This window comes from Brachyistius frenatus, unplaced genomic scaffold (assembly GCF_029030835.1).
Source record: "Brachyistius frenatus isolate BFR_SWC_R1_liver_20210118 unplaced genomic scaffold, ASM2903083v1 Contig_18, whole genome shotgun sequence".
In the NCBI taxonomy this organism is placed as follows: domain Eukaryota; kingdom Metazoa; phylum Chordata; class Actinopteri; family Embiotocidae; genus Brachyistius; species Brachyistius frenatus.
The window spans coordinates 3,653,931-3,680,905 of record NW_027210617.1 but is presented as its reverse complement, the minus strand read 5'-3'; the positions used below and the strand labels follow the sequence as shown (position 1 = coordinate 3,680,905).

General features: G+C 38.8%; 2 protein-coding genes across 2 annotated transcripts; both read right to left on the bottom strand.

Annotated features, from left to right (window-relative positions):
* Positions 1–1,688: 1,688 nt before the first annotated feature.
* rxfp3.2b (relaxin family peptide receptor 3.2b) lies at positions 1,689–4,900 on the bottom strand. The gene has a single exon (XM_069694890.1). The coding sequence runs from the start codon at positions 4,630–4,632 to the stop codon at positions 3,433–3,435; it is 1,200 nt and encodes a 399-aa protein (XP_069550991.1). The 5' UTR covers positions 4,633–4,900; the 3' UTR covers positions 1,689–3,432.
* Positions 4,901–12,705: 7,805 nt separating this feature from the next.
* On the bottom strand, positions 12,706–19,379 carry creb3l3a (cAMP responsive element binding protein 3-like 3a). The gene is made up of 10 exons (XM_069694626.1): positions 19,287–19,379; positions 18,780–18,896; positions 18,349–18,592; positions 17,442–17,575; positions 16,400–16,510; positions 16,200–16,306; positions 15,359–15,427; positions 15,078–15,162; positions 14,134–14,227; positions 12,706–13,491 (listed from the first exon to the last, which is right to left on the bottom strand). Exons 1-10 carry the CDS (start codon positions 19,305–19,307, stop codon positions 13,175–13,177), a joined length of 1,299 nt encoding a protein of 432 aa, XP_069550727.1. The 5' UTR covers positions 19,308–19,379; the 3' UTR covers positions 12,706–13,174.
* Between the last annotated feature and the right edge of the window lie 7,596 nt (positions 19,380–26,975).

Genomic DNA, 26,975 nt, shown 5'->3' with positions numbered 1-26,975 from the left:
AAGGAGCAAATACATGTACACTCAAAGAAGGATGTCCAGCATTGCTCAACGTCTCTCCTCCGTAGGGCAGCTTTTATACAGTGTGACAAGCAGTTGACATCCACCCCCATTCCCTTTACATCCGAGTTCAGTTGTAGGTCACAAGATAAGGACATATGGACGTCGTAAAATAAGGACATATGGACGTCGTAAATTAGACCATGCTGTGCACAGATAGTACTGAGTGAGGTCGTAGGTCACAAGATTAAGACACGGAGACGTCGTGTCTGAGACCATGCTATGCACAGATAAATAGATCCTCTTTCCTGAGACAATAAGAACATGTGCAACAGATAGACAAACATTCAACAAGTATGATGAGTTCATTATTTTTCCATCACTTGTATTTGAAACTCTGTCTCGAAGATGAAAGACATGCTTCTCGACTTTAACCGAAACCTCCCTGTCACAGCATCAACATTTATCAATGGAGTTGGCTCACTGTGGAGATAGTAAGCTATTATATTTGAGGTACTATGGCACTATCCTGGATGGCAAATTGACTTTTGATGCCAAAACTGACTTTTATTTTGCAAAAAGGCCAATCATAAACTGAGAAAGTTGACAGGATATTGCCCTTGAAAATGTGCTACTCTACCTCAGTTTTAATATTTGCAATAATGTTTTGGTTTGGCAACCCCAGCGTGGTTTACAAAAACAGGTTGGGAAAGATTGTTAAACATTTCCAAAAGTGTGTTGGCACAAACTTTACTAATCTTGGCCATGGTTATCAAGTTAGAGCCCTTCTGGCAGACCCTCACCATGATGCAGCATGCAGACCTTTTTCTCCTTTCATCAGGGAGGAGGTACACTTTCCCCAGAAGGGCAAGTCCTAAAGATTTCTAAAATCAATTGTCCCAGCAGCTATTGTGTTTTTAAACAAGCTCTGAGCCCAGTTATGCCTACAGACTTAAACCAAGAACTGATGGACTCTTTGTGCTCTATATCCCATTGTTATGAGATGGCAGGATAGGGCCCAATAGCAGAGACAGAGAAGCAGAGACAGAGTTCACCAGCAGGGGCAGGCAGAGACAGGGCAGAGCTCTCCTGCTGGGGCTGAGTCTGAACTGATACTGGTGAAACAGCAGCGAGACGGACGTGGAGGAACCAGAGGACGGACTCTGGGAGCAGCAGGCTCGACGTCGATCTCCGTGTATTGAAGCAGGACCTACAGGCCGGAGCTGACTGGTGACCTCCATGGGACAACACAGAACAGCAGGTGATCAACTTGATTGCCAGCAGCTGTGCAGACCAATCAGGGGCATGGCCATGGGAGGTGTCTGGAGGGAGGTAGGCAGTGGAAGGGGGGGTAGGGGAGCAAAGGTTAAAACACACAGGGTCAGACAGGGATCCTGACACATTGCAATTTTATTAGGATGACATCTTCTGTAAAAAACATAAGTAGATATTACTTTTGTTTTTTTTTTCAGGATTCATTTATTTCACGATTTGTATCAATTATGTTTACAACTATTTGTTGTTCTTTCTATATACTTTTGTCAAATAATTTCACTAGGTAGAAGCCCTATGGTGCACAAACAATTTTGGAAGACAATTTCAAATCATAAAAATATCACCCCATAATATTTGATGAAGTATTCATGTCAAAATATTTGGAGTATGCTTTGCTGTGCTTCATGTGACTCGAGCTTTGCTGAAGAGTGAAAATCAAGTTATCATTTTGCCCCAGCTCATATTAGCTTGAGAAAAGCTACCCCCTCTATTTGCCTCTCTAGAACTAGTAGTTCTAGTTATCAGCACTTTTGTCAGCACCATTGTTCATAGATCATTTGTGCTGCACAGTGCTGCTATTGTTAGTGATTGAAGAAGTGCTGTTCAAACACAGCATGGCAAAATTAAATCTCATTAATAAAAGAACAGAGAAGCGAGTTTCTGTCTAATGTTTGATGCCCTCCAGCCAGAGCAGGATTGTTTTACAACAACATTAGCGCAACTTTATTTTTCAGACACTGTGCCTCTGCTGCCTAATTTATTTCCCCGTGTGTGTGCTCTGAATTCTAACATGGCCTGGCCCAATTATTCCACATGGTTCAAGTAGAGAGCTTTTAATTTAATCTTTACATCATTTAATTTACAATGTCAGTCAACATCAAATCAACAACTGTTTTCAATAAAAGATTGTGATTATGAGCACAGTCATGAATACAAACATATTCACAGAAGATCACATTTACATTAGTGTTACTCAGATATGCGCTCCTGCAGTAACTGCGGGATATAACAGATAAGAAAAGGCTGGTGTTGGAAACAGTGGACTGTCCATTGAGAATTGCCATATTTTTATGAATGAATGGCCTGGTTTGAATATGCTGCAAATTTGATTGATATTCTAAATTATTCAGTATGTTGTTCAATCTGACACATTTACAGTTATGGGCAAATTGTATCTGTGTGTGTGTGTGTGTGTGTGTATACAGTTAGTGAGAGCAAGAAGGAGAAAAACAGTAAGCATACATTTTTGTACATGTGTGTGCACAGTATAGTGTACGTGCTCAGCTCACATCTGAGTAGCATTAGATTTGTTGCGCAGAGGTTTAAAATCTCATGTGAATCTCCTCAACTCCTGATTTCAAAGCTTTCCACAAGGACAGCATTCATCTCACTTTACACTTATTGTACCAAACCCTGTTATGTCATGCGGTTTTACCTTAAAAAAAACCCAACAAAGAAATTGATTTAAATTCTTGTACCTTCTATTTTCAAGCAGTTTTTCCACAATTCAGGCATGAACTACTTAGCTAAGACTATGCACCAAACACCCACTGTGCTGTTCTTTACATATAGAAAAAGAAATTGCTCAGATGCCTCTTTTCCATTTTCTCAGTTTTTCTTCAGATGTATACCAACACTCTTTTCAATTACTCTGCTCTTGTATTGTCTCGTCGCAAATACTTTTCTACACGACTTGTCTACTTTTTATAATCATTTGTTGAGATTTAATTTTCTCCGTTTATTTGACTGGATGAAAGAATGCACACAATTGCACCAAATAACAAACAAACGCAGCAACTGGCTAGCACACTGGAAAAACTCATTACTCATATCGCAGTATCTCAGAAGTGGTTAATATCTATGCAAATTCATGACACGTTACCAGAGATCAGTGCTGCCTGTCAGAGGCAGATGGTGCAAAAAGAGAATCGCTGTATCACTAAAAGGATTTGAATCTTGAAGGAAGCAGTGAAAGTGGGGCACATCCCACAATGTTTTCAAATGCTAAAAAGAAATGGGATTCTCTGTGGTGACATGGTTAAGATAAATGCACTCTCAAGGTAAACAGCTGCAGATCAATACCGATACTAACAGTACTATCAGTCTAATTCAGTCATTTGCTCCTTCAATTCCTTTGTCACAGTAAGCAAGTCATCCTAGTCAGACATCCATTTGGACCAGCACCAGAACAGGTGGGGCCTCGGCCACTTTGGCCTTGCGACGCAACAGATGAGTCAAGCTCCTGAAAGAGGGTGTCATGTGGAGGAGAAGTTCCTTGAGACCTGCGCGAAACTCCCGGCGGATCAGGCAGTAGAGCACAGGGTTGAGGCAGCTGTTAGTGTGTGCCAAGCACACAGTCAAGGGGAAAGCATAGGCCTGCGCATTGTAGAAAGCTTTGCTGAAGGGCACCAGGTCAAATTTTATGAGCACTCCCCACAGTGTCAGTGCCTGATTGGGAAGCCAGCACAGAAAGAAGGATAGAACCACTATGACAATGGATTTGGTCACTTTGGAACGACGAGATTTCCGGTCTTTCTTTACTTCTGGGCCCGCAGCACCTGTGATGCGTCGGCTGAGGATGAAGCGCAGAAGTAGTAGATAGCAGACAGTGATTATGATCAAAGGAATAAGGAAGCCCAGCAGGACTTTTTGCAGCTGGTATAAACCCAGAAGGAGCTGTGGATCCCAGCTGCCGGAGTCTGGGAAGCGCACCAGGCAAAGCTCCTCATCTGACACCTGGGCGCTGGTGGAGTAAATGGCATGAGGCAAAGTGGCCAGCAAGGAGACAGTCCAGATGCACAGGCTTGTCCATTTGGCCCGGGTGGCTGCTGCCCGCCGGCTGTGCATCTTCAGTGCAGAGGAGATAGAGTAATAACGTGCCATGCTCATAGCTGTGAGGAAGAATACACTGGCGTACATGTTCATGGTGGTGACAGAGCTGATGATTTTGCACATCACACGGCCAAATGGCCAGCGGAAGTCCAGGGCTGTGTCCACAGCCCAGAAGGGTAAAGTCAGAACAAATTGGAGATCTGTGATAGCCAGTCCCATCACAAAGCAGTTGATGGATGACTGCTTCTGCCTGTAACGTGAGTGCAGGAGATACAGAGCCAATGAGTTTCCCACAAGACCGAGCGCACAGACTATAGAGTACACACATGCAATCATCACACGCACCACCACACTGGAGCTGTCTCCTGGGAATTCCATGATAGACTCCTTGGTGAGGAGCTCCAGCCAGCAGTGCAGCGACAGGTTGCTGGAACCTCCGCTGCAGTTTCCAGTGTTGTCTTCCTGGAGTATTTGTTGTTCACATGGCTCTGGAGCCAGTGTTTGAACTCCAGTCTCATTCAGCTGCATGGCTGGACTCTCTTTCTCACATATCACCTTGGAAAGTGAAGTTGGACATCTGCTAAGAGAGAGAAAAAAGTTTTTGTTGATGGCATTTTCAGCATTCCCATTGTACCAGTGTCAGGTTTTCTCCCACAGCGGTGTAGATGCCATCCTCTGCCGCGTTATTCCTCCTCTCATTGCTCCACGTCTGCTCAGAGCTCCCAGCGCGCCACGTCCGTTTATAGGATCCGCGTGAACGCGCAAAGCTCAGTGGCGCGGTCGACGCTCTCCACCTCACCCGCCGGATGATTGGACCAGAGCGAATCCACGCAGCAACATCAAAGTGTCCCTGAATGTCCGTCAGGGGTGAAGCCTAATGCATTTTGACACTGCCTTGATAATTAGGCACGCGCCCTGCCTGTTTAAAAAACGGGAGTTTTTGGAAACGTGAAGACAGTGGTGCACGTAAAATATGCAAAACTGCGGAAAGGACACCTATGCTGAATCCCGATTGCACACAGGGTTGTGTTCGACGCCTACTCGCTACTTATCTGGAGGTGAAGGACGACCATCAAGGACACAACACGGCATTTTTTTTTTCTCTGTCGCTCTGAATGTGTTCTCTGCATATCAGAACAAACTGAGAGAGATCCCCTTTGGAATTATTATACAGAGATGAGTAAATCTTGGTTTACAGAATCTTGAAGCTCAAATCCCTCAAAGTAAATATGTTAAAAAAAAAAAAAAAAGTCATAAGTGAGTTAATTGCAAACAGTGACATACAGAACTTAATTTTTAGATCCCCAACAGACTAATTACAAAAACATCTTCTGGTCCAGGATTGGACTGTTGGATCATTTTAATGAGGCATATGACTCAATCTGTGGTTTTGTGTCCATATTTATTGTAATAATGTGCTTTCTCTATCACACAACGAGCTGCAGAACCACTATAATCAAAATTAACTTCTCTTCAGTCTTTGCTGACTTCAAAAGAGGAAATGTGCTGTGCTGCCTATTGTAACTGCTTTCATAATTCTGGGCAGGGAAGCCCAGGTCAACTTCAGGAGTATAGACATATTTTAAACAAAATAGTTGTCCACAAACTACTATATTACTGGTGTAATACCCTGTTTCCTTGAGGTTTTTGGAAACACTTTCCTTGTTTGTATGTTATACCTGGTGTAAGTTTTTGAACAATTTAAAAAGGCATTAAAGATTAAAATTAATCTGCACACTTTTAATCCACTGCGACCCACTTCTTGTCATCTTAACAATCCTAAAACCTCCAAATGCACAGGCACTGACAGTATGCCTACTGGAGTGTTCCAAGTGTTCAAATATGTGATGAAAAATAAGTCTCACCTGACATTTTACAGGTTGCAAAAACCCCTTTTCCTCCTCTCAGAGTTATTATACAGTGTGAAGGACACCAAACATTAACACTGCGATAGAAATGGGGATATAGCCATCACCGACATGGTGAATGTGGGGTCGCACACTTTGTTTGTTTCCTTAGTGCCTCTTTTGGGGATAAAGTCGGATGTCTGTACCCCTATATGTCCTCCGGGACTTGGCCTTAGGTCATGGCAAAATGTGGCAGCTTTCAGTACCAATAGTGCTTACAAAGATACATGAAGACACCAAACTGACACATTTAACTGACAGTAAAGAGATGCTAAGGCAGCTGCATTTTGCTTTCCAAGCATCAGTAAAATTAACAGAGCTAAGGTGTGCCACACATAATAGGGATGCAGTGAAAAAAAAAACTTCGGAACTCTTTTGAAAAGAGTGATGTCAAATTTGCCAAACTTTCTTGTAAAATCATAGAGGTCATTGATGAAGGAACAAGGATCACCAGCTAAACTTATTATCTAATAAGGATCAGGTACTGTGGTAGGACCCAAGCAGTGTCATATCTGAAGACATGACAAAGTCCACAGGTCTTGGTTGTTGTTGTGCTCTTTTATTTATCAAAAGGAAGTGAGTCAGAGGTCGGAGCACACCTATAAAGCCTGTCCCGAGGTGATGGTTGTTGCTGTCCTCATTGTTAATGCAAATGTGAATGCAGTGAATGAGCAAACTGTTAAAAAGCCATCATTAATCACTGATGACACTGCAGTGACTGCCCTCTAACTGACCCATGACAATATCTTTGACTGTTCATTCATCCTGCGTGACAGAATCATTAAAAAAAACAAAACAGAGATTGGATGGATATGTTTTGATGTTAGTGTGCCCTGAGTTTCTGACTTCCTCCTTGTATTAATGAACAGTATACTATGCTGTCCCAGTGGGGCAATAGATACTGCTCACTGAATACTGATGGCATAAAAATCTCCTGTTGCAGCGTTTGGGCACTGGTTCACTGAGCCTGCCTCAGGTGAACAGGCAGGATCACCTTGAGAATGATTAGTATTCCAGGGTGAAAAAAAGAGCAATTTCAGATTGTCATCTGTTTGGCTAATATTTGGTGTACGCCGTTCTCCAGGATGCTATTCTGGTGTCAAACAGACATCCCAACACCACTGCTTAAAGCATGATTTGAATGCATAGCTTTTTTGGACTCCCCAATTCTCCCTAAAGTTTGTTTCTGTCCTTAGTTCAGAGCAATTAAACATAAGTATCCTTTTGATTGTTCTTCCGAATTCAATAATTTAAGTAAAAGCACCACAGCTACCTTCAAGTCTTGTCTTTGAACTCTGGTATACCTATGCTGCTGCAGCCTCTCTCTGTAGAGATTACACTGATAGAAATGATTTCGTATTTGTAAATAGTGTGCGACACGCCTTCCTTAGGTTAAATTAGTGTTAAGCAGAGCCACCTGCTCTCGGGTGACACAGTGCCCGGTTAATAAAACCTTCATTTGTTTGCACTGCATGTTTGTGTATAGTGGTGTGTTGACACACATTCACCAGCACCCTCCACACTTCCATCTAAATGCACTTTTATTAGGTTAAATCTGAGCTGACTGAAGTGTAGCCTGTTTTGTTTGTAATTAATCATTTGCCCAGTAGAAAACTGAAACCCAATATCTACTGAACAGATAATCTCAAAATGGGGAATAATACAGAGATAGATGTCTTAGACTTTAAAACAAATTAACATTTCATGAAAAAAAATTGGAAGATTATGCCTCCAAGTAAATGTTAAATAACAAATGAAAGATAGTTCTGCAAGGATTTGGATTTAATGAACTTCTCTAAATCCTGTGAAACACATGCCACTTAAGAAAGACATGGTTATGGGTTTAAAATAGGCTTCATTTACTTTAACATTTTGATGCAAATTAGCCTGAGACTTTGATGTAGTAATCTTAATCAGTTATTTCATCAACCAGTCAAAGTATGCAGGATATCATCCCTCTTCACAGGGGAGGAGGTATTAAGATTATGATAGATTACTTAAATCAAAGACTGTACCAGTTAGTGTTTGTTTTTTTTTTAAATTGCCAAGCATCTTAAAAAGGTGACTTGATTAAAAACTGATTTAAAATGCTTCCTAATCACAGTGAGGCGTCTACCCTGCTAACATTTTACAGCACTCCGTCTGCCTGCATTTTGACATAGTGATCAGAGGCAGGAGTAATCATAGTGACTTCCAGACATCGTAAGAGGGTCTGTGCCATCATAGTAAATTTAGATTTTCTCCATTCAGGCTAGTATGAGCTTTAACAACAACAACACATGCCTTGGTACAAATGTGCTGTCAGGGGTAATTTTGATCTTTTTCAACCAAATATGGAAAAAACAACAGCTAGTGCAGCTGCACTGTCTGTGGAGAAATATGCCTCCAATTTTGCTGATGGTAATTCTGGCAGAATCACTGTTGAGACAGTTGTGATATTATTTGTTTGGTAATTACTTGTATTTGGTTCATCCCAGGATGTGTGTCCTTCTCCCTGACAAGGTAAGCTGAAAGCCTGTCTGGCCAAAACCAGCTGTTCATACAATTTACAAAGTTGTACAATTGTAATTTTAACTGCAATAAGACTGTACAATAACTCACCTCTGGCAAAATCCATCACACAACAACAACAACACCGTTGGTTGTCTGTTTTCTTGTTTGTTTAAATCCTTGCACTATTGTTTAGTTAGTTGTAATTTAATTTAATTTAATTTAATTATTCTATTTTATTTTATTCTATTTTATTGTATATACTCTGCATTTTTATATTTAATATTTTTTACTGTTGTTTTATTGCTTTCCTGTACCTATAATGCTGCTGTAGTGAAAAAAATGTCCCCTTGTGGGATTAATAAAGTAACTATCTATCTATCTTAACAAGCACAACAAGCGAGAAAGAACTGGATGGATGATCCCACAAATTGTCTGTCTGCAGTAGTCTGCCGCACACTGTGAGATATAAAATAATTAAAGCGTAAACAACAGCTACTACGTGCAGCTAATCTGTAGGGATTTAGTGTGGCAACAAAGTGGATCTGTGCAGGCAACTATGATGTGTGAAAAGATATTAGGACACTATTAATAACAACCAGAGTATGACTCATTTCTTAATTTCTGTAAAGCTGCACCCATGTCTGGAGTCTGCATATCGCATTAACATTAAATTATTCTGATTCACAAATTAGTCACTCATACTGAGTAATACGCCTTTTCTACCAAATGTTTAACAGTTTTTATCAAATGATAATGGTGTGTGTGTAATATGAATTAGAGCCACACTTTCTAAGAATTGACTAAGATTAATTGCATCAAGCCCTCTAGTTTTAGGATAAGCAAAGACACCTTCATTACAAAACAATCTATGCCAGGGCAATGTCACTGATCATTTCCTGTGATCTTGTGTGCCTGGGGTTGAGAGCAGGAGAGGTTGCAGACAGCTGATATTTGGACAGCATACAGTCTACAGTCAAGATGGAAATGAGTATTATTAAGAGATTGAAGAAAAATCGGTGGCAGGTAATATGTGACTACAGAGAATAATCTAATTCATTACCAAAGTGAGGTCAGTTGAAAGCAAGGATTAGCTAGCGTTTACAATACTATATTATCTTGCCATTTAATGATACTGTATTTCATACATCCCATACATTACTTGATGTTAAAGAGTTTTTTGTTTTAGCTAAACAAATTTTGCACATGCTGCAGTAGAAAATTACATTGCACCGCACCTAAAAGCAAAGAAAAAAAGACAAAAGAAGTAAAACTTTAATCACTCACACTTTTCTATGATGTGAAATAATTATTAAATTATGAGCTCTTCAGCATGATTATTTGGTTAGTTGTTCTAATTCCAATGTTCTCTCTCTGAAATTGGAAAAGCAATTTTGTTAATAAGAAAGTTTGAAGGTGCTCAGGAATCTTCCACCAAACAAGTGACACAAAACGTTTATCTTAGACAGCATAAAATATTGAAAGAAAAAGACAATTTGTAAATTAAAAAAAGGAGATGAGGGGTCTCTTTGATAGATACTCAGTTTTTCCAATGTTCCCTCATGAACAACCAAACTCAGTGGGAGACGATGAGTAAAGCCCTCCTGGCTCCAGAGGGATCTGGTTAATCAAAGTGATGTGTTAATGTGCTGATTAGAGATGCTGATGGTCAAGAGACTTTCACCCTGATTAAAGACAAAGCAAGACCAAGTCAAATTGAAGAGGAAAGAGAATAGTTGGAGATCAGACATGGAGAGACAACGGGTCAGCCAGCTCACCAGTTTATGTTGACACATAGCATATTGTGTGTCAGTTTAAATGTATTATCACTGTGGTTTAAATTAAAGCATTGTTTACTTGAATCTGGTGCAATACATGATTTTGCATGATTCCTGATTAAAAAAAACCCCAATAAAATAAAATTACATTTGGATTCTTGTGCTTGCCTATATACAGTATATGTAGTACTGGTAACTTCTATCTCGGAGTTGTTTTACTTTAAATTTGACTTTTTAGAGACAGAGGGTTTAAAAACACAGACTCATTATGTTAGAAAAATTACTCAGAGGCTTGGTTCAAAATCAAACACATCGGACATTTATTCTTGCAAGAAGGAGCAACTACATGCACCCTCAAAGCGAGGTGTCCAGCAGTGCTCCCCCCAGCAGTGCTCTCCCCAGCAGGGACCCCCCCCCCCCCAGCAGTTTTTACATTTTATTTTTTTAACTATTATTCATTCACTGCATTACTTTTATCCATCTGTTAATTTGTCCATTCATGCACAATTCTAACAGACCAGTAAACTGATCCCAGGTCTGCGGTCGCCCTAATATTACATAAGCTACAGCAGGAGATTCAGATGATCAGAGCTTTCGTGGTCTCAATGTTTGCCAATCAAACATTGCTAGCAGCTAATATTATCAGACCACCATTAACGGTGACTTTGTATATTTGAAAACACTTGGTTTCAAATATACAATGTCACTTTTGTAGACAGTATATATTAATTAATTAATATGCACATCAAAAAATTATGACAAGCCCCAAGCAAAGTCAGCAATTAAGAAATTTAAAGGTGACAATTAATCAGATTCGCAGGGATGGAAGAAATAAGGTCTAAAAACTATGTCCAGTAAAAATAGAGGATTCAGATTTCATCATCTGTTTCGCATGGATGCACAAAATACAGGACTTTTACTCAGAAGCAAGTGTTCAAGTCCGTCAGAAAGCAAACTATTTATTTTTTAGGAGAGTAAGTAAATCATTATTATTATAACACGACCATGATCATTTGTAAATCTAACCATGTAGATTTTGTACACATTTGCATTTCACGCTTTAGCGATATAAAATGTTACATTGACATTGGTTCCCTCTAGTGGACTAATGTGTAAAATATACTCGCTTTAACGTGATACCTGGCTGTTTAGTACCATCATCTTGCCAAATTTTATTCAGTATTCAGTGCTAATAAAAAACTTTCAGTATGCTAACAGCAAAACCATGAGAAGTCAAGGTTCTAGCTTGTATGACATCCTGGGCAAAATCCCCTCCTTAAGTGTCCCTCCAATTGATCCAGTCTAGCACTAACAGCAACAGACTCATTAAATATACTCTGTACTGACTTTGGTTTTCCCAATCACAAAAAAGAAGAATTGTCCCACCCTTTCTGTAAACTGAGATGTCATGTTTTATGAAATGTTGTGTTTTTTGTCCAATGTTGTGTTTCATGAAAGGTTGCATTTTGTGAAATGTGCTGCTTCCTGAAATGTTGTGTTTTGACCTACGGGACCACTAACTTTATGCCTCGGCCATACATATATTAAATGATTCACTTGAACAAACAACAGTACCTTCAAACAACTGACAACAGATTTAGTCAGCAACAAACGTTGGAAATATTTTGATGAATTTCAAGTAAGTTAAACATGTAAATTTCCTTTTGCGTTTTGATACATTTTGATCTAAAGACCTGTTTCTTTCCCCAGTGTTTAAGATCAAGTTAAATTGTGTCGTTTTAAAATGTAATGTATTCCCGAGCAACAGATCACAATAATATAACTGTGTTTTGATAAATCCATTTGTCAAGGATGTTGAAATATTTTATTTAAAGTTTTCTTGTTTTGAGATGAATATATTTCAATTTGATCCACGGTGTATTTAAAAAAAAAAAAAAAATCTGTTCAATCAAGAAATGATCAGATAGTTTCTTCAGTGGATGTTTTCATCCTAGAATTGAATCTCTGGTCCTTCCCTGAAGTTAAATCTAGCTGCAGATAAATGTCAACCTGAACAAGTATGACCTAAATGTTCAGATGAAATTCTGGCCCGAATGGCAGTGGGGATTCATCCGGATATTGTGTGATTGGCATTGACAAACCAGATGGTAAATGAGTCCAATTGGCAGAAGCTACAGCCTGCCTTCAACAAATAAATATATCAACATGTCAATTATTGAGTAAGAAGTCTGACTCATGAGATAAGAGGTCATCTGTCCCACCTTTGGCCCAGTTTTCTGTCTCCCATTCAGTGAACTGTCTCCACTGTCATCAAACCTGAAGTACTTGTCCTTTGAGAAATGTCATGTCTAGAAATTGTATCTTTTCAGGCAGAACTGCCAAGGAAGATGCTGTACAGTGTACTTTGAGTCGCTTTTTAATTATTAAAGCCCAAAAACTACATATAGAATTTGAATCCAAATCAATTCAAAACCACCGATCTTTTATTTGAAGCCGTTTCAGCCTTGAATGAATCTAAACAGTTACAATCATTTCTTCAAAGAAAAAAAAACGCTTTCAAAATCCTTAAACATCTCAAAAAATGATTTGTTTAAATCAAAACTGTACACACCATCACAGCTCTATTTACCCAGCTTTTGACAGTCTCAAACGCTAATTTGCACTGGCACTTTATCAAAGCCAGAAGGCAAAGCACACAGTTTGTGTTGACATGCAATTTCAGTATAAGATTCAAATCCATCTACTGATATACAACAGTATCACAAAAAAGAAAAAGACATACAGACTGAATACAGTATGTAATAAAGGCAAAACAGGAGTGATTAAAACCTAATTTCCCTGTCAGTGTAACAACAGGACCTGATAACTCCCTACTCTACCATTAGGAGGAAGACGATTTCGGAATTTTATGTGAGGCTAATTTATTAATTTCTCTTACATGTCGTCAGCATGTGGTCGTAGCACTGCTGAGCGGTGGGGATTCAAGGTCACAGTGGCTATGTGACCAGTAATTGGGTCTACATGAAAATGATCAATTCTGTCTTCCTGACTTCTGTTTAGAGACATGGACTCCAAACTGGACTGTTCTTGATTTACTCCCGGCTTTCCCATCAATGTGGTAATATCTTTCAATCCCCGGTCTCCTGGGAAATGCCTGTGCAGAGGGTCTGATTCATCCTCAGCAGAGAATGGGGAGTCCATGACATGCAGCACACGGGAAGCCTGAAGGTTCTGCAGGGACCGTGACTGGACTGTGGGAGGAAAATACAGAAAATTAAATAAAATAAAGCCAAGCCTCAGTGGTGACGGGGCTATGCCTGTTATTGTGTTTTTCTGAGCTCAGTGGCACTGTGGTGTCTGTGCACTTGCATGCATTCACATATTTGTCATTATTACAAATTCACACCTTTGGACATTAAAGACCCTGCAGTGTCTAAAAACTTGAAACATACTTGGCATTTAACAGTCAGGAAAATTGCAGCATTGATTGCATTTTCAAGACTGTCAAGCCACTTATGGTAACAAATTACACCTTGCTGCTGTGCAAATCCTTGTCTCGCCCCATAATTAAAAATTGACATTATGGGGGCTTGTGCCAATATGTTTGAAAATTAAGTAATAATTGATTGTAATTCATCACATGCTGTTGACAGAGCAGTATCTTAATAGCCTTAATGATAATACATGGCCTCAGTCCTTTGTGCACTGCCCCTAATCTTTAATGTTTTAAATTGACAGCAAATCCTCAGACAGGCTGTGAGGCTCTGCGGGTCAGAACCTTTCTAGCAGTGGGTGAAACTGGAGTTCTAACAAGCTCCACAGCTGTGACAGAGAAGTGCTGGATTAGTTGGCAGGCGGCTGCACAAAGCTATTTGTTTGTGAAGGTTACTCACTTCTTACTGGACTGAAGTCTCCTTGGCTGACCTTGGTATCAGAGAAGAGTTTGAGGCTGGGGAACAGGATTAGGGAGAAGGACAGCAGAAGCACCTAATAATGTTACAGAAAATAGATAAAGAATTAGATAAAGGATGGATGTTTTCTCCATTGTTGAACTTTTCAATGGTTTGTGGCTTGAATGGAATATGTGCGAATGTGTGCCCAGGTTTCAATGTTCAGAAAAAACAGCAATCATTTTCTTGTTGTGTTGTGTCTTGTGAAGCAAAGTATTCTGTCACTGGGAACTGAGAATCATTCATATTTACAGATTAAAAGTGACATTTTTAATTTCCTCTCCACCCATTTTGCCTCAGGTTTTACACTTCAGTCTATGCAGTGATCAAAGGCAATGAATGGCTTCTGTTCAGACACTGTATTTCTCTTTATGTAGGCTGTTTCTTCTTGTGAGCTGTGTCCTTTGTACTGTCTTGTCCATTGTGTACATAATTAGCGTGGCTTTTCTCAATGGCAAATCCAGCTGTAATGTTGTTGCTGTTTGGCTTGCTATGAAGGAGATAGTTTTTTTAATCAGGAGTCATATGGTGACACACACACACACACACACACACACACACACACACACACACACACACACACACACACACACACACACACACACACACACACACACACACACACACACACACACACACACACACACAAGGGGTTCAAATTATAAACCTAATTATGGCTGAATATTTTTTTTCACGATAAACCGCAACTCTGCCTCTGTCTGTAGAGATTACACTGATAGAAAGCATTTCCTATTTGTAAATAGTGTGACACGCCTTCCTTAGGTTCAATTATAGTGTTAAGCAGAGCCACTTGCTCTGGGGTGACACAGTGCCCGGTTAATAAAACCTTCATTTGTTTGCATTGCATGTTTGGAGGATGTCCATACCATTACACATGTCCCAGTCTGAGCAGGCTTGTTAGAGGTATTCATGACAAGAGCCTGCAGCCTGCGCAGCTGTTCCATTAGTGACCTGCACAGAGAAATGGGAAAAAGAAAAGACAAAGAGAATAGAGAAAGAAACAAATAATTGGATTAACAAGGGTTTGAGAGAACAGAAAGGAAAGGCATTTCCCGAGTTGGGGAAATGTCAACAAATATTACCATAAGAAAAAAACAGAAGAAGAAATGGTTGGAAATTAAATAAGTCTCATTTTGCAATCACTCACATGTTGCATTTCTCAAGCTGGGACACTTTTCTCTGCAGCTCATGGTTATGGGCATTGCAAGCAGTCATCCTAGCAAGGATAAAACATAAAGGAGGAGGAGAACAAGGTGAAATCCCTTCAACTTAAAAAAAAAAAAAAAAAAAATCAAATATATATATATATATTTCACTTATATTACAGACTTTTGATTAAAGCCATATTACACATTTTTAAACCAAGGGAACTCAAACATGTTCCAGAAGAGCTTTGTAGATGCTTCTCTTATTGAGGAATTGATTTAAAGGAGCATGTAGTGAATTTTGCAGGTTGTAGCATTTCTATAAATTGCATCCACTGTCTTACTGCCATATAATTTCCAAAGCTACCAGTCTTAGTTTCTCACATGTTTGGACTTTTCCATACAGCTCCCTGTTCAACAAGAACAGACAGTGAGTTCGGCACACAATTGACAATGAGATAGATAATATATAACATATACGTTGCAAGTTTCAAGTCTCAAGTCTCAGCATGCTGATTTAAAAAAAAAAAAAAACAGCTTTGTAAATAGCTTTATCTTTTGAAATAATATTTTCTGATATTTGACTGTCAGTAATACAGAGAGACAGTTACAGTACATGGGGAGAGAGGGGGTGACAAATGACAAAGGCCTGAATCAAACAATCATGAGACAAGGTGACAGTCACTGAAATGAACTGACTGTTGGTTACCTTGATTGTACAACAACAACAATACCGAGACATTGCATTTTGCTTTGGAAAAAGATTATCAGTAAGTTAATGCTAAAACATGCAAAACCAATCATCATTTCTCCGGTTACTTTTGTAGTAATTAGAGCCCTTACCTGCTCTCCAGCCCATCAATATACTCCTTCTTCTTCTTCCTGCTTTCCTGAGCCGATTGCTTATTGCGAATCTTTCTGCGTATTTTCTTCAGAACCCTTTCTTCATACTGATTGACAGAAGAAGGAATATTTCTCATTTTGAGACTCAACTCCAGGAGCTGATAACTGTTTTCATTGTTGAAGTATTGATGGCACTTTACCTTTGTAAGAGGAAGCTGGTTGGGTAGAGTCACCCCCTCCTTTGCTAAAAGCTTCTTCTCATCTTCATCGAGAATCAACTCCTGAATGGACTTCTGGGACGGCTGTGGTGGCTGTTTGTGAGATATGAATACCAATATTTAAAACGTTACCAGCTGTTTGATTGAATTTTCTGTCTCTCGTCCTCCATTGACATCCCACACTCTCCCTCAAGCCTTACAGGAAGTGATCAAATGAGTGCAGACTATCAGGCCACCTTCATCACTCTCATTTCATGGCTACCTCAAAGCAATTATGGTGTAAGTTGCATTCTCACACTCTCTTCTTCATCTTATTAAAGTGGACTGAGAAGATGCGTAATGGAATCAATACTAAGATCGAGCTTAAATCAACTCCTGCATACCCTTACGTTTCAGAAGCACCACCCCATTATTGTGCTTGAGGTGAGCTTCACCTGACCAATATTTTATTATTTATATTTTTACAATATTACTTAATATGCTGGAGCATTACAAATTCTCTTGTAAATTCTCTACACTTTCATGATGTCATACCTCAAAAATTATGAATGATTGACCTCATTATGTTGAAGTTCAGGAAAAATATAAATTTTGGAGTAATACTAACTTGAAACTTTTGTTAATTCCTCCTCTCTGGTTCAGAAAACAAACCTGAGCTGCTGCATCTTCAGCAAATACTCCCACAGACAAAAGTTTAAAATCTTGCTCCTTGGTGAATCCATGTTTTCAGGAAATGCAGTAATCTTTTTGTTTTCAGCAAAGTACACACACACACACACACACACACACACACACACACACACACACACACACACACACACACACACACACACACACACACACACACACACACACACACACACACACACACACACACACACACACACACACACACACACACACACACAGACAAAAGGTAAAAGGTTTTGTGCATGAGTCAAGTAGGCCATGAAAGAGACTCATGTCATCAGACACTTTTCGCTCTCCCTTCTACCACCACTGAACACACCCAGGATACACTTACTGGCTCCGGCGTGCCAGATAGTAGCAGATCTTTGATGGTTAGCGGGAAACCAGAGGAAAGCTGCGGTCTGTGTACATCAGATGGATACTGTGTAATCCTTGTCTTGCTTGTTTGGAAGCCGAGCTCCCAACCATCTGCATCCACACAGACGCACAAACAGACATCAATTAGACATGCTAGTCCCACTGTTTGGATTCTGTTTTAAAACAACAATTAAAAATTTACAAATGACATTTGGAGCCGGAAAATTGCTCAAACACGAATTACTCTGCTTGGTCCCTCAAAGTGTGTACTTTCTTCCTTCAATAACACGAGCATCTTTGATGATTTTAATACATTTGTACACCATCACAGATATTGTATGATATCCTACTTTAATCGCTGTAATATTGGGATTCATGTGCAGGAAGTAGAACTTTACATTCACCCTTTACATTCACCCTTTTACAATGATCCTACTCTGCTCACAAATATGACCGGAGACACTGTTTAATATGATGTCATCACAATGAAATTATGATGTTTTTGGAGTTCAGTTGATCAACAAAAAAGTATTTGGAAAAACTTGGAAAACCCATGAACTATTTTAGCAATTTTTTTCAAGCAATTGTGAACATTTTCTGATTTTCTTATTCTCTTATGATAGTAAACTGAATATTTTCGTATTTTAAATGGTTGGTACGAAAAAATATGACATTTGAAGACATTTATAGTCTGGGGACTTGTGAACATTTTTCAGAATTTGATGACATTTTAAAGACCAAATAATAACTGAAAACTGATTCATAGAGAAAGTAATCTGTAGTTTTAAATTTAGTTAATTGAAACAATCCTTTTGTTTCAGCTCTTGAAGATTTTATCATGTGTCCCATTTTAAATGTTTTTTTTGTGGATATTTGTGACTTACTGAGGTCAATGGAGACATTTGCTTCCAGGGCTGCCTTAGTTTGTGATCCTGTATTGAAGCACTGAGTGTCCCCAGGGGGGCTCTCAGGGCGTTGAGGACTGTCCATCTGGTCTGAGGGAGGGTCCTCACTGATCCCACTATCACTCGGAGATGGGGACCAGAGTGGCGACATAGACACAGAGTCACTTCCACTCAGGAGGGCATTGATAAAATCAGCATCTGCCTGTTGGACTGGCTGAAGCATCTGCTGGGTGAAGTGCATATCATGTCTATGTGAGATGGCAACATGGTGAAGGATGGGACAGTCAAAAACAGTTAAAAACAACAACAAAGACCCCGAAAGTATGTCAAGAAGGAAGAATTGGGTAAATAGAAAGCAAAGATATTTTTGTAGCACATATGAGTGACATAGACCCCACAGTCTCACACACATTTGGGTCCTGGATTGGCCAGGTGTGATGGTTGCCATGGTGTCCTGTTTCCTCATGACGAAGAATCCCGTCATTTTGATCAAACAGCCAGTCAAGCAGCTCACTGTAATCACAACTCTGAAATGAGATCATGACATTTAATGGCAATTCACAGTTTGTCTTGTCATGTTTGTAGAAGGAAAAACAACAAGACTATAAAGTTTGTTTTTGCTGCTACAGCTGGGGACATGGGTTTTATAGCCACCCATGGCCCTCCCTGCACAAACCGTACTCTACAACACGTCCGTCTGTGCTCTTTAGATATCAGTATGACAGTTTTTTTTAATTTATTTTTTTTATAAATACTTCTAATAATGTCTTTTCAGTGTCAGTGGCATTTATGTACATATTTCAATTTAAGACTTAAATGTGGGTTTTCAATTTGCTCTCAAGCTTGATCTTTGCTCTGTTGCAGCAAATAACCTAGATCTGGAAAACTACAACACAAAGACAATATTGAACATTTACCTGATCCGAGTGGTGCTCCATAAAGAAGTCCCCAAACAACTGAATATCCGATTTACTTTGTTGTGGAAAAGCTTTGTCTCCCTTCCTACGGAGTCTCCACTATCTCTCTCAGCTCTTCTTCTTGGGTCCAAAGTTTAAACTCCAACACAACACACCCAGCTGGCTAGCTTGCTCTGACCTCATTGGCTACGAAAAGATTGGTAGCCAAGAGTCCACAACTAACAACTTGGTCTATCTAGACACTGCAGACATGAAGTCTGTGGTAAGATGCGAAACATCAGAAAGGGCAAAGTCTGTCGTTCATTTTCTCTTATTTGTTTGATAGTGTATTGACATAAGGATAGCTCTGACCTCTGGCATATATTCATAACATAATGGCAACTGGTTGTAAAAGATATTACAGAATAAGAAAATTTACTATCTGTAACAGTGTATTGTTTATTACCCTTATACACACACTTGTACGTTATGTTTGTGTCTCAAATCATTGCGTTTAATTTATAAACATAAATACACTAAGAAAATATACATATTTTTAAAATTATTGTGTTACAGTATTTTTCAAGGAAACTGGATTTGCCACGGAGTCCTTTATTTGTAGAATAAGTGGATCTATTATTAATAATGATAAAATGAAATTGTCTTCATTCATAAATCAATTTGATATTTTTAAAGTGGCTTGTTTAAAAATTGTGTGACTTTTTTGGGGAAATTTTAATTTCTTCATTTTTTACACTTTTTTTTGTCTTTGTAGCATATAGTTTTTGCACTTGTAAGAGATTTGTTTTTGAAGCATGATGCATCAAAATGTTGCTTATTTGTTTGATAGGTACATTTTGTATTTGAAAAAAAAAATGCTTTCAATTGTTAGTGGTGTTTCGTATTCGCAAACCACACTGTGTTCGTTGGTTAATTGTAGGGCATTTGTAAAAGCTTTGGCAGGAAATTATCTCCATACACTTGCTTTGTGGTTATTGCACAAAGCAGACAATGTTTCACTGTTTTGCAGAGTTCTTTTGTTGGAGAGTTCATTGCCTGAAGTATTGTAATTCTGCACAAAACAAAAGACTTCTAAGTATTCAACAACTGTTTGAAGTTGCAGCACCTCTTTCCTTTTCTCCAGCCATGACCGCAACAGTTAAATGACAGTTTTTTCCAACAGAGTAAAGGATTGTGAGACCTTTTAGTTTGCCAAGTTGGTAATTTGGCAAGGAACACTACTTGTATGTTTATAGGAGCAGGGTCAAGGCGTTAACTATAAGTAGAGGTAACTGTATAAAGGTGTCTTTGTGCCATTTTTAGGGTTCAAATGCACCACATTTGTCATGTTAGCTCACTAAAATGTAATTTTTGTATTGCTTGCTTGCAAATCATCTTAATCATAAATGGTGCACAAACTAATTCCTTGTCATTCGTCAGTGTCCTCATGTACATCCTAATTTTCAGAGCTGTTCATCGAAACACTCCAGTCTTCAAGAAAAGGCTGCTGGACTTTATTATCATATAATCAATATGATAATATTGTAGCCAACAGCATTATTGTGCAGTTCAGCTGGAAAAACACTGCCCTGCCACTTATGTCCAAAAAAAACCTTACCCTCCCACATTTTTTAAAAAAGGAAAAACAGTAGAAAAACTGTGCTTTAAAAAAAAAAAAAAAAAATATATATATATATATATATTTTTTTATCATTTTTTTTACATTTTGACACATAAGATCATTTTTAAAAACACATAGATGCTTTCTTGAATTAATGAATTAAAGGGTGTGATAAAAAGCCCCGGGTCCCTAAAAGAGGCTTAAAAACATGATTGGACTGCAAAGTAGTGGATGAAAACATAATTACATGGAAACAATTTGCACACCCTCTTTATAATCTAATCTTTATAATTAATCCCGTAATTTGTTTAAGGCTCTAATTATTTTTTCACCAAAACCCAGATTGTGTATCAAGTACAAGAATAAACAAGATTATCTTGACGAACCCCGCAGAAAAAAATATCCTTTTGGAAATTAGATAGGGTCTGCTATAAATTTTCATGTTAGACTGATAAAAAAGACAACATACAAAAAACAGGAGCAGTGATTGGAGGATCATAAGTGGTTAGGTTATTTCACGTTGTTTGTTAATGTGAAATGCTTATTGCAGTGTTTTTCATATTTCCACAAACATACACAGAAAGGCAGATTTACTGAAAAGCTGTTTGAGAGTTTCAGTTTGTTTGACTTTCATTTGAGTTTTTGAGTTGCTGGAAGTCTAAGTTTGTTAATTTTGGACAGTTAGGCAAGTTGTTTCCCTGTTTCCATTCCTTGAGCTAATAGCTAAGCAAAAGGACTGGTGGCTCAATCGCACAGACTTCAAAGTGGTATTGATGTTATCATCCAACTCTCTGCAAGAAAGTCAATAAGCTTATTTACCAAAATGTCAAAGTATCCTTTTAAATCTTAAAGTTTAATACTAGTATGAAACCTCCACAAATGAGTTCTTCCAGAAAATGCCTCTTTCTGTTCCCCCAAAATCTCACTGTCGCATCCTCTCTGAGCAACTACAATGTAGGAAGGTAGAAGGTATACACCAATAACCAGCATTTTATCAGTTCCTTAAGTCATGTATTGCATTTGGAGATGCCAATATCTTTATGGGACTTGGATTTGCAGTTGGGAACAAAGACTGCAGCTGCAGCACTACAATATAGAAAACATACAATAAATAACATGGAGGGAGCAGAGCAAACAATTGTCATGTAACTAATTTATAAAGAAATGTCAGCTTTCAAAAGATAGCAGAGCCTGAGTAGATGGTGCCTGCGATAGAGAAGACTTTTATGATGCAGTGGCTGAGCAGGGACAGTGAATACGAGTGTGGAGGACTTTAAAGAGACCACCACATCAGTGTGCTGAGATTTAATGGATGCCAGCACAGAGTTAGAAAGCCTTGCCAGGACTAGTCTACTGGGTTTTCATAAAAGAAGCATCACATAATCATTATTGCTCTGCTATCTGGTGTAGGATGGTTCCAAAGGGCAAAAACTTTTTCATTACTCAACAAGTGGAAAACTTCAGCTTAAAAAAAACAAAAAGAAAAACGCTCTGTGAAAAAAAGATTTCAACACAAACACAGTGAGTATACAGTAAAGAATGTCTATGGTCAAGTCTCTTTGACCCAATTTCATGTTGGTTTCAGCATCCCAAGACGGAGACATGCATTTCATGTGCCACCAGGGTGTCTGGTTCTTCCCACTTTCCTCTCACTGTTGGTCTGTGTTTGTCACTGAGTGCCAGTGTTGGGGTTCAACCCGCAGTGCAAAACTTTTGTCTCCCCCTTCTGCCAATGACAGTAACTACAAAAACACTGTGGACATGCCTGTGTCATAAGAAATTGCAAATTAAATTCCAAAATGTAACTGTTATCATACGATATTATGAAAAACTATAGTAAATATGACCGAAAGAACGAGGTCACGGCTACAAGCGGCCGAAATGAGTTTCCTCCATAGGGTGGCCGGGCTCAGCCTTAGAGATAGTGTAAGGAGCTCGGACATCAGGAGGGAACTCGGAGTAGAGGCGCTACTCCTTCGCGTCGAAAGGAGTCAGCTGAGGTGGTTCGGGCATCTGATCAGGATGCATCCGGGGCGCCTCCCTCTGGAGGTTTTCCAGGGCATGCCCAACCGGCAGGAGACCCCGGGGAAGACCCAGAACAAGCAGGAGGGTTTAAATTTCCCGGCTGGCCTGGGAACGCCTCGGGATCCCCCAGCATGAGCTGGAAAATGTTGCGGGGAAGAGGGAAGTCTGGGTCAGCTTGCTTGGCCTGCTGCCACCGCGACCCGACCCTGGACAAGCGGAAGATGATGGATGGATGGATAGTAAATGTTGAATAAAAGACGTTTTTTGCTAAATGCTGGTTAGCTGGCCCACCACTTTGGTCCAGACTGAAAAAGTTCACCTATTGTACATGTAACATATAACAGATACATACATTGTACTGGTCGGACAAATTACTTCGTGAGCTTGAAACTGTTTTCTGGCTCAATCCAGCAGCCTTTGGAGGGCTGTGTGCAGCAAAAGATGACCAAATGCAAAAAAAAGTAATACAAGTCCATGTCATCACAATAAATCCAAATCAAAGATTTTACCATGTCAAATTACAGAATAAACTCACATTTTGCTTAGTGAATCTCTCATGTGGGTGTGAAGTAGGTGGGATTAATAAATGTTCAGTTCTGTACCAGCCTGCACATGTCTTTACCTGGGCCTGTGGAGACACTGTCTTAAAAATGTAAGGTCAGCAGCCTGACAGAGCTGTGAAATATTAATTTGAAGGTGTGGAGATGCATTCAGGCAGTTTAACTTACTGTAACATACCAACTTTTACTGTATGTCCAATCCTCTCCATTCCATTTCCTAACAGATAGTCAAGGATAAGTGCTAGTATTGTGCAAAGAGAAGAGCCCTGCAGGGTAAATAAAAGCTAAACCTGCATATAATGAATTCATTGGAAAGTGCCTGTCGTTGATAGTTGAGATGACATTTGTAATATTTGATGTTGCACTATTAATTACCCATTTGAATGCACCACTCTTTTGTGTTTCATAACAAATCTGAAATGAGGGTCAGAAGACAATATATTCCTAATTGAAAGTTGGGGGTGGGAGGTATGGTAATGAGCCTCTGAAAACAACACCCGACTGAGATTTACAGATGCTGAAGACCAAATGCCAATCATTACAGTAAATGCCAGTCTGACAAGAACTGTCACGCTGCCAGACCTCCCAGGTGACAAGCATAATTTGTAATATTCATTGTGCTGAGCTAAATGTCAATAAAAAAGAACTGAAATATGTGTTACGAATTGTTAAAAAAGAGCATCCAAGAAAAAGTCAATTTCCACTGAAAAAAAAAAAAAAATACCCATACTGTAAAAATATAGTCCAGCTATGATGCAACTGGCAGACAGATGTGACCTTTGGTGGAAGTGTAAATGCAAACATCATGTGCACACATGAATATTGTAATTGTTTCAGCGGCCTTCTCAAGTAAAACCATTTTATCGTACTACTCGAACAGTTATATTTCAGTCAAATCATTATTATTGGTGTGTTTAATAATAAAGGTAATGTGTTCCTACATCACTGATGTTTTTATGTCTGTTTGCAACCATTGCATTTCATTATCAATAACTTACAAAAGGCAACTCAGTTGAACAAGCGACCACAAAGGGGGTAAATACTGCATCTACCGAGCATACAAAGTGCCACTCAAGGTCTGACTCTGAGAGGCTATTAGCATATCAGTCCAGCAATGTCACAATAGGCTCATTAGCATTGACTCTGTTGTGTGACTCAGGGCGGACATCAAGGCTGTTTGAATAACTCACATCTAAGCTCAGTGTTATGTCAATTTTTTTTTTTACGAGAGTCTTTAAAACGCCTGTGGTTGGAGGTTCTGTGCACTCAGAGAAAGAAGAAAAAAAGATGAAGAAATTTTACATCTTCTGACAGCAGAAAAAAAGATACTGGACTGAAATAATACGTTTCCAAGACCTTGACTTCATTACCAAAAGCATTGAATAAATAAGTCAAATATCTAATCAGCAGATCATTAATCAAAGACATGTGTGCCAATTTTAATTGTTAAAGTAAGTTTTCAAGTAAAGGGACAAAATATTTGTTGCTTTCAGCTTTTGAAAGGTTGGTTCACGTTTCTCTATTTTATATAATTTAGCTCAGGTGAATTCCTTTGAGGGTTTTTTCCAATGCTGTTTGCACAAAATATGCAATTGTGTAATTACTTTGGGAATTCATACTCATAGACTAAATTATTTTGATATGATATTCATCAAAAGCAAGGCATGACAAATTTAGGAATAATTACATTGTATTGCTCAGAATAAGTACTTCTGCCCTGACACGATAAGTAGTTGAAACTTCACATAAAAGTAGAGCAGCAGAAGAAATTTAAAGATGTCCTTTAGATAGATAGATAGATAGTTACTTTATTAATCCCCAAGGGGAATTTTTTTTTTTTTTTTTTTAACAAAATGGGTGTGAATGTTAGTGCAGATGGGATTGTTTGTATCAGTCCTGTGTGTTTTTCTAATATGCGTTAATTTGTGCTGGCATTGGCTCCAGCCCCTTCAGCAGTCTTAACCAGATAACCTGCGAAAATAAGATGAATCAATGGAGTGAGTTCACTGACATGATCATTTCAAGCTTTGTGTGATGTTGCTATAATATTCCTAGTGGCACGAATCTTCAAGATTAACAAGGCCTGAATACATTTGTGAATAAAACCGGCAACAAACTGAAAGTAAAAGCAGTCAGCAGTCACTAACTTTTACTGTCCTTTTATAGCCATAAGCAGCAGCAACTCAAAGCAACTGAGCTTCTCAAACTAAATCTGAGCACCAAGTGTAATATTTTAAAAATTTAAATTTAGAATAGTGTACAAGCTGTCTGAAATGTGTTTATGATATGAATGTTTGTAAGTAGCGTTTGCACTTAATTCGTTTGGAAGCAAAGAACTTTAGCCTCTCAGAAACTCTCTGACCTGAATTACAGAATGTCAGAAAACATTAACTGCCTACCTTTCTCTCTGTCTCTCTCTGCTCTTTTATTATGGTTTACTGGTCTGTACAGTTGATTCAGAGGTGCTCAGACAATCTGATCACACTTGTTAAGTGAAGAATGGATTAACAAAAGATAAAGATGGCCCTGGTGAAGAGAGATTTTCATCAGGAGTGGGTTCATCAGATCTAAAAGGATAGTAAATATTGGGCTCACATTTATAAGGTATGACAAACCTGACTCCAACAAGGGATGCTCGTGTTACTCTTTGTCTCTTCGAAGTATTGGCATATTTTAGGAGGATGTGTTTCACAGTTTTTTCAGAAGCCTCCTTAGGTTGTTGAAGCTACTCTCCTCAAACTGTGCACAGTTGTTAACCAACCACTCTCTCCTAGCAATCATATGCAAGTGTTTCTCTCCCATGTCTAGAGGTCATTTGCATTATTATCAGGCCTTCCTGATAAAATTTGCATATAAAAGGAATGTCCATATGTTTTTTTTGTGCACCTCCTTTGAGAAAACACAATTTGTTTTCCTTTTAAATTAGTTGGCATTTTTAGGATGCATTGGACAGTGCTTAACCTAATTTTCATAAAATGACTCAAGTTTTGTAAAGATGAAGTTTTAATATAGCTTCAAAATATGGTCACCTCTTTTGGCAAGGAGTCTCTCTCTTCCTCAGGACTGACAAGTAAAAATGCTGCAGGAACTTTGCACACAGGTTGGACATTGTAGCTGCCCCTTTTCAAGGGACCCTGTCTGCAAATTCATTTTGAAATTTCAATTAAAAATTTTAGTTTTTTGATTCATTGCTTTTTTTTTATTCATTTACAATGATACATGATGGTCAGGTTGTGGTTAAGCATTTTTCTCATTCTAATTCGAGACTGTTGACAAAACATCAGTCAAGACCTTGTTTATGTTCAATACAATCAAGGGTCCCAGCCTGCTGGGAAGACATCACCCTCACGTCAATTAAAAGATGTGACAGCATTCTGTATATTATGACTGTTTATGTTTATTGTTTACTCAGAATGTTTTTGCTTTTGCTTCAGTTAACATTTGCCTGAAACATCACTTCGGGAAGAATCTAGATTCTTTACTTAAGTAAAGGTACCAATACAT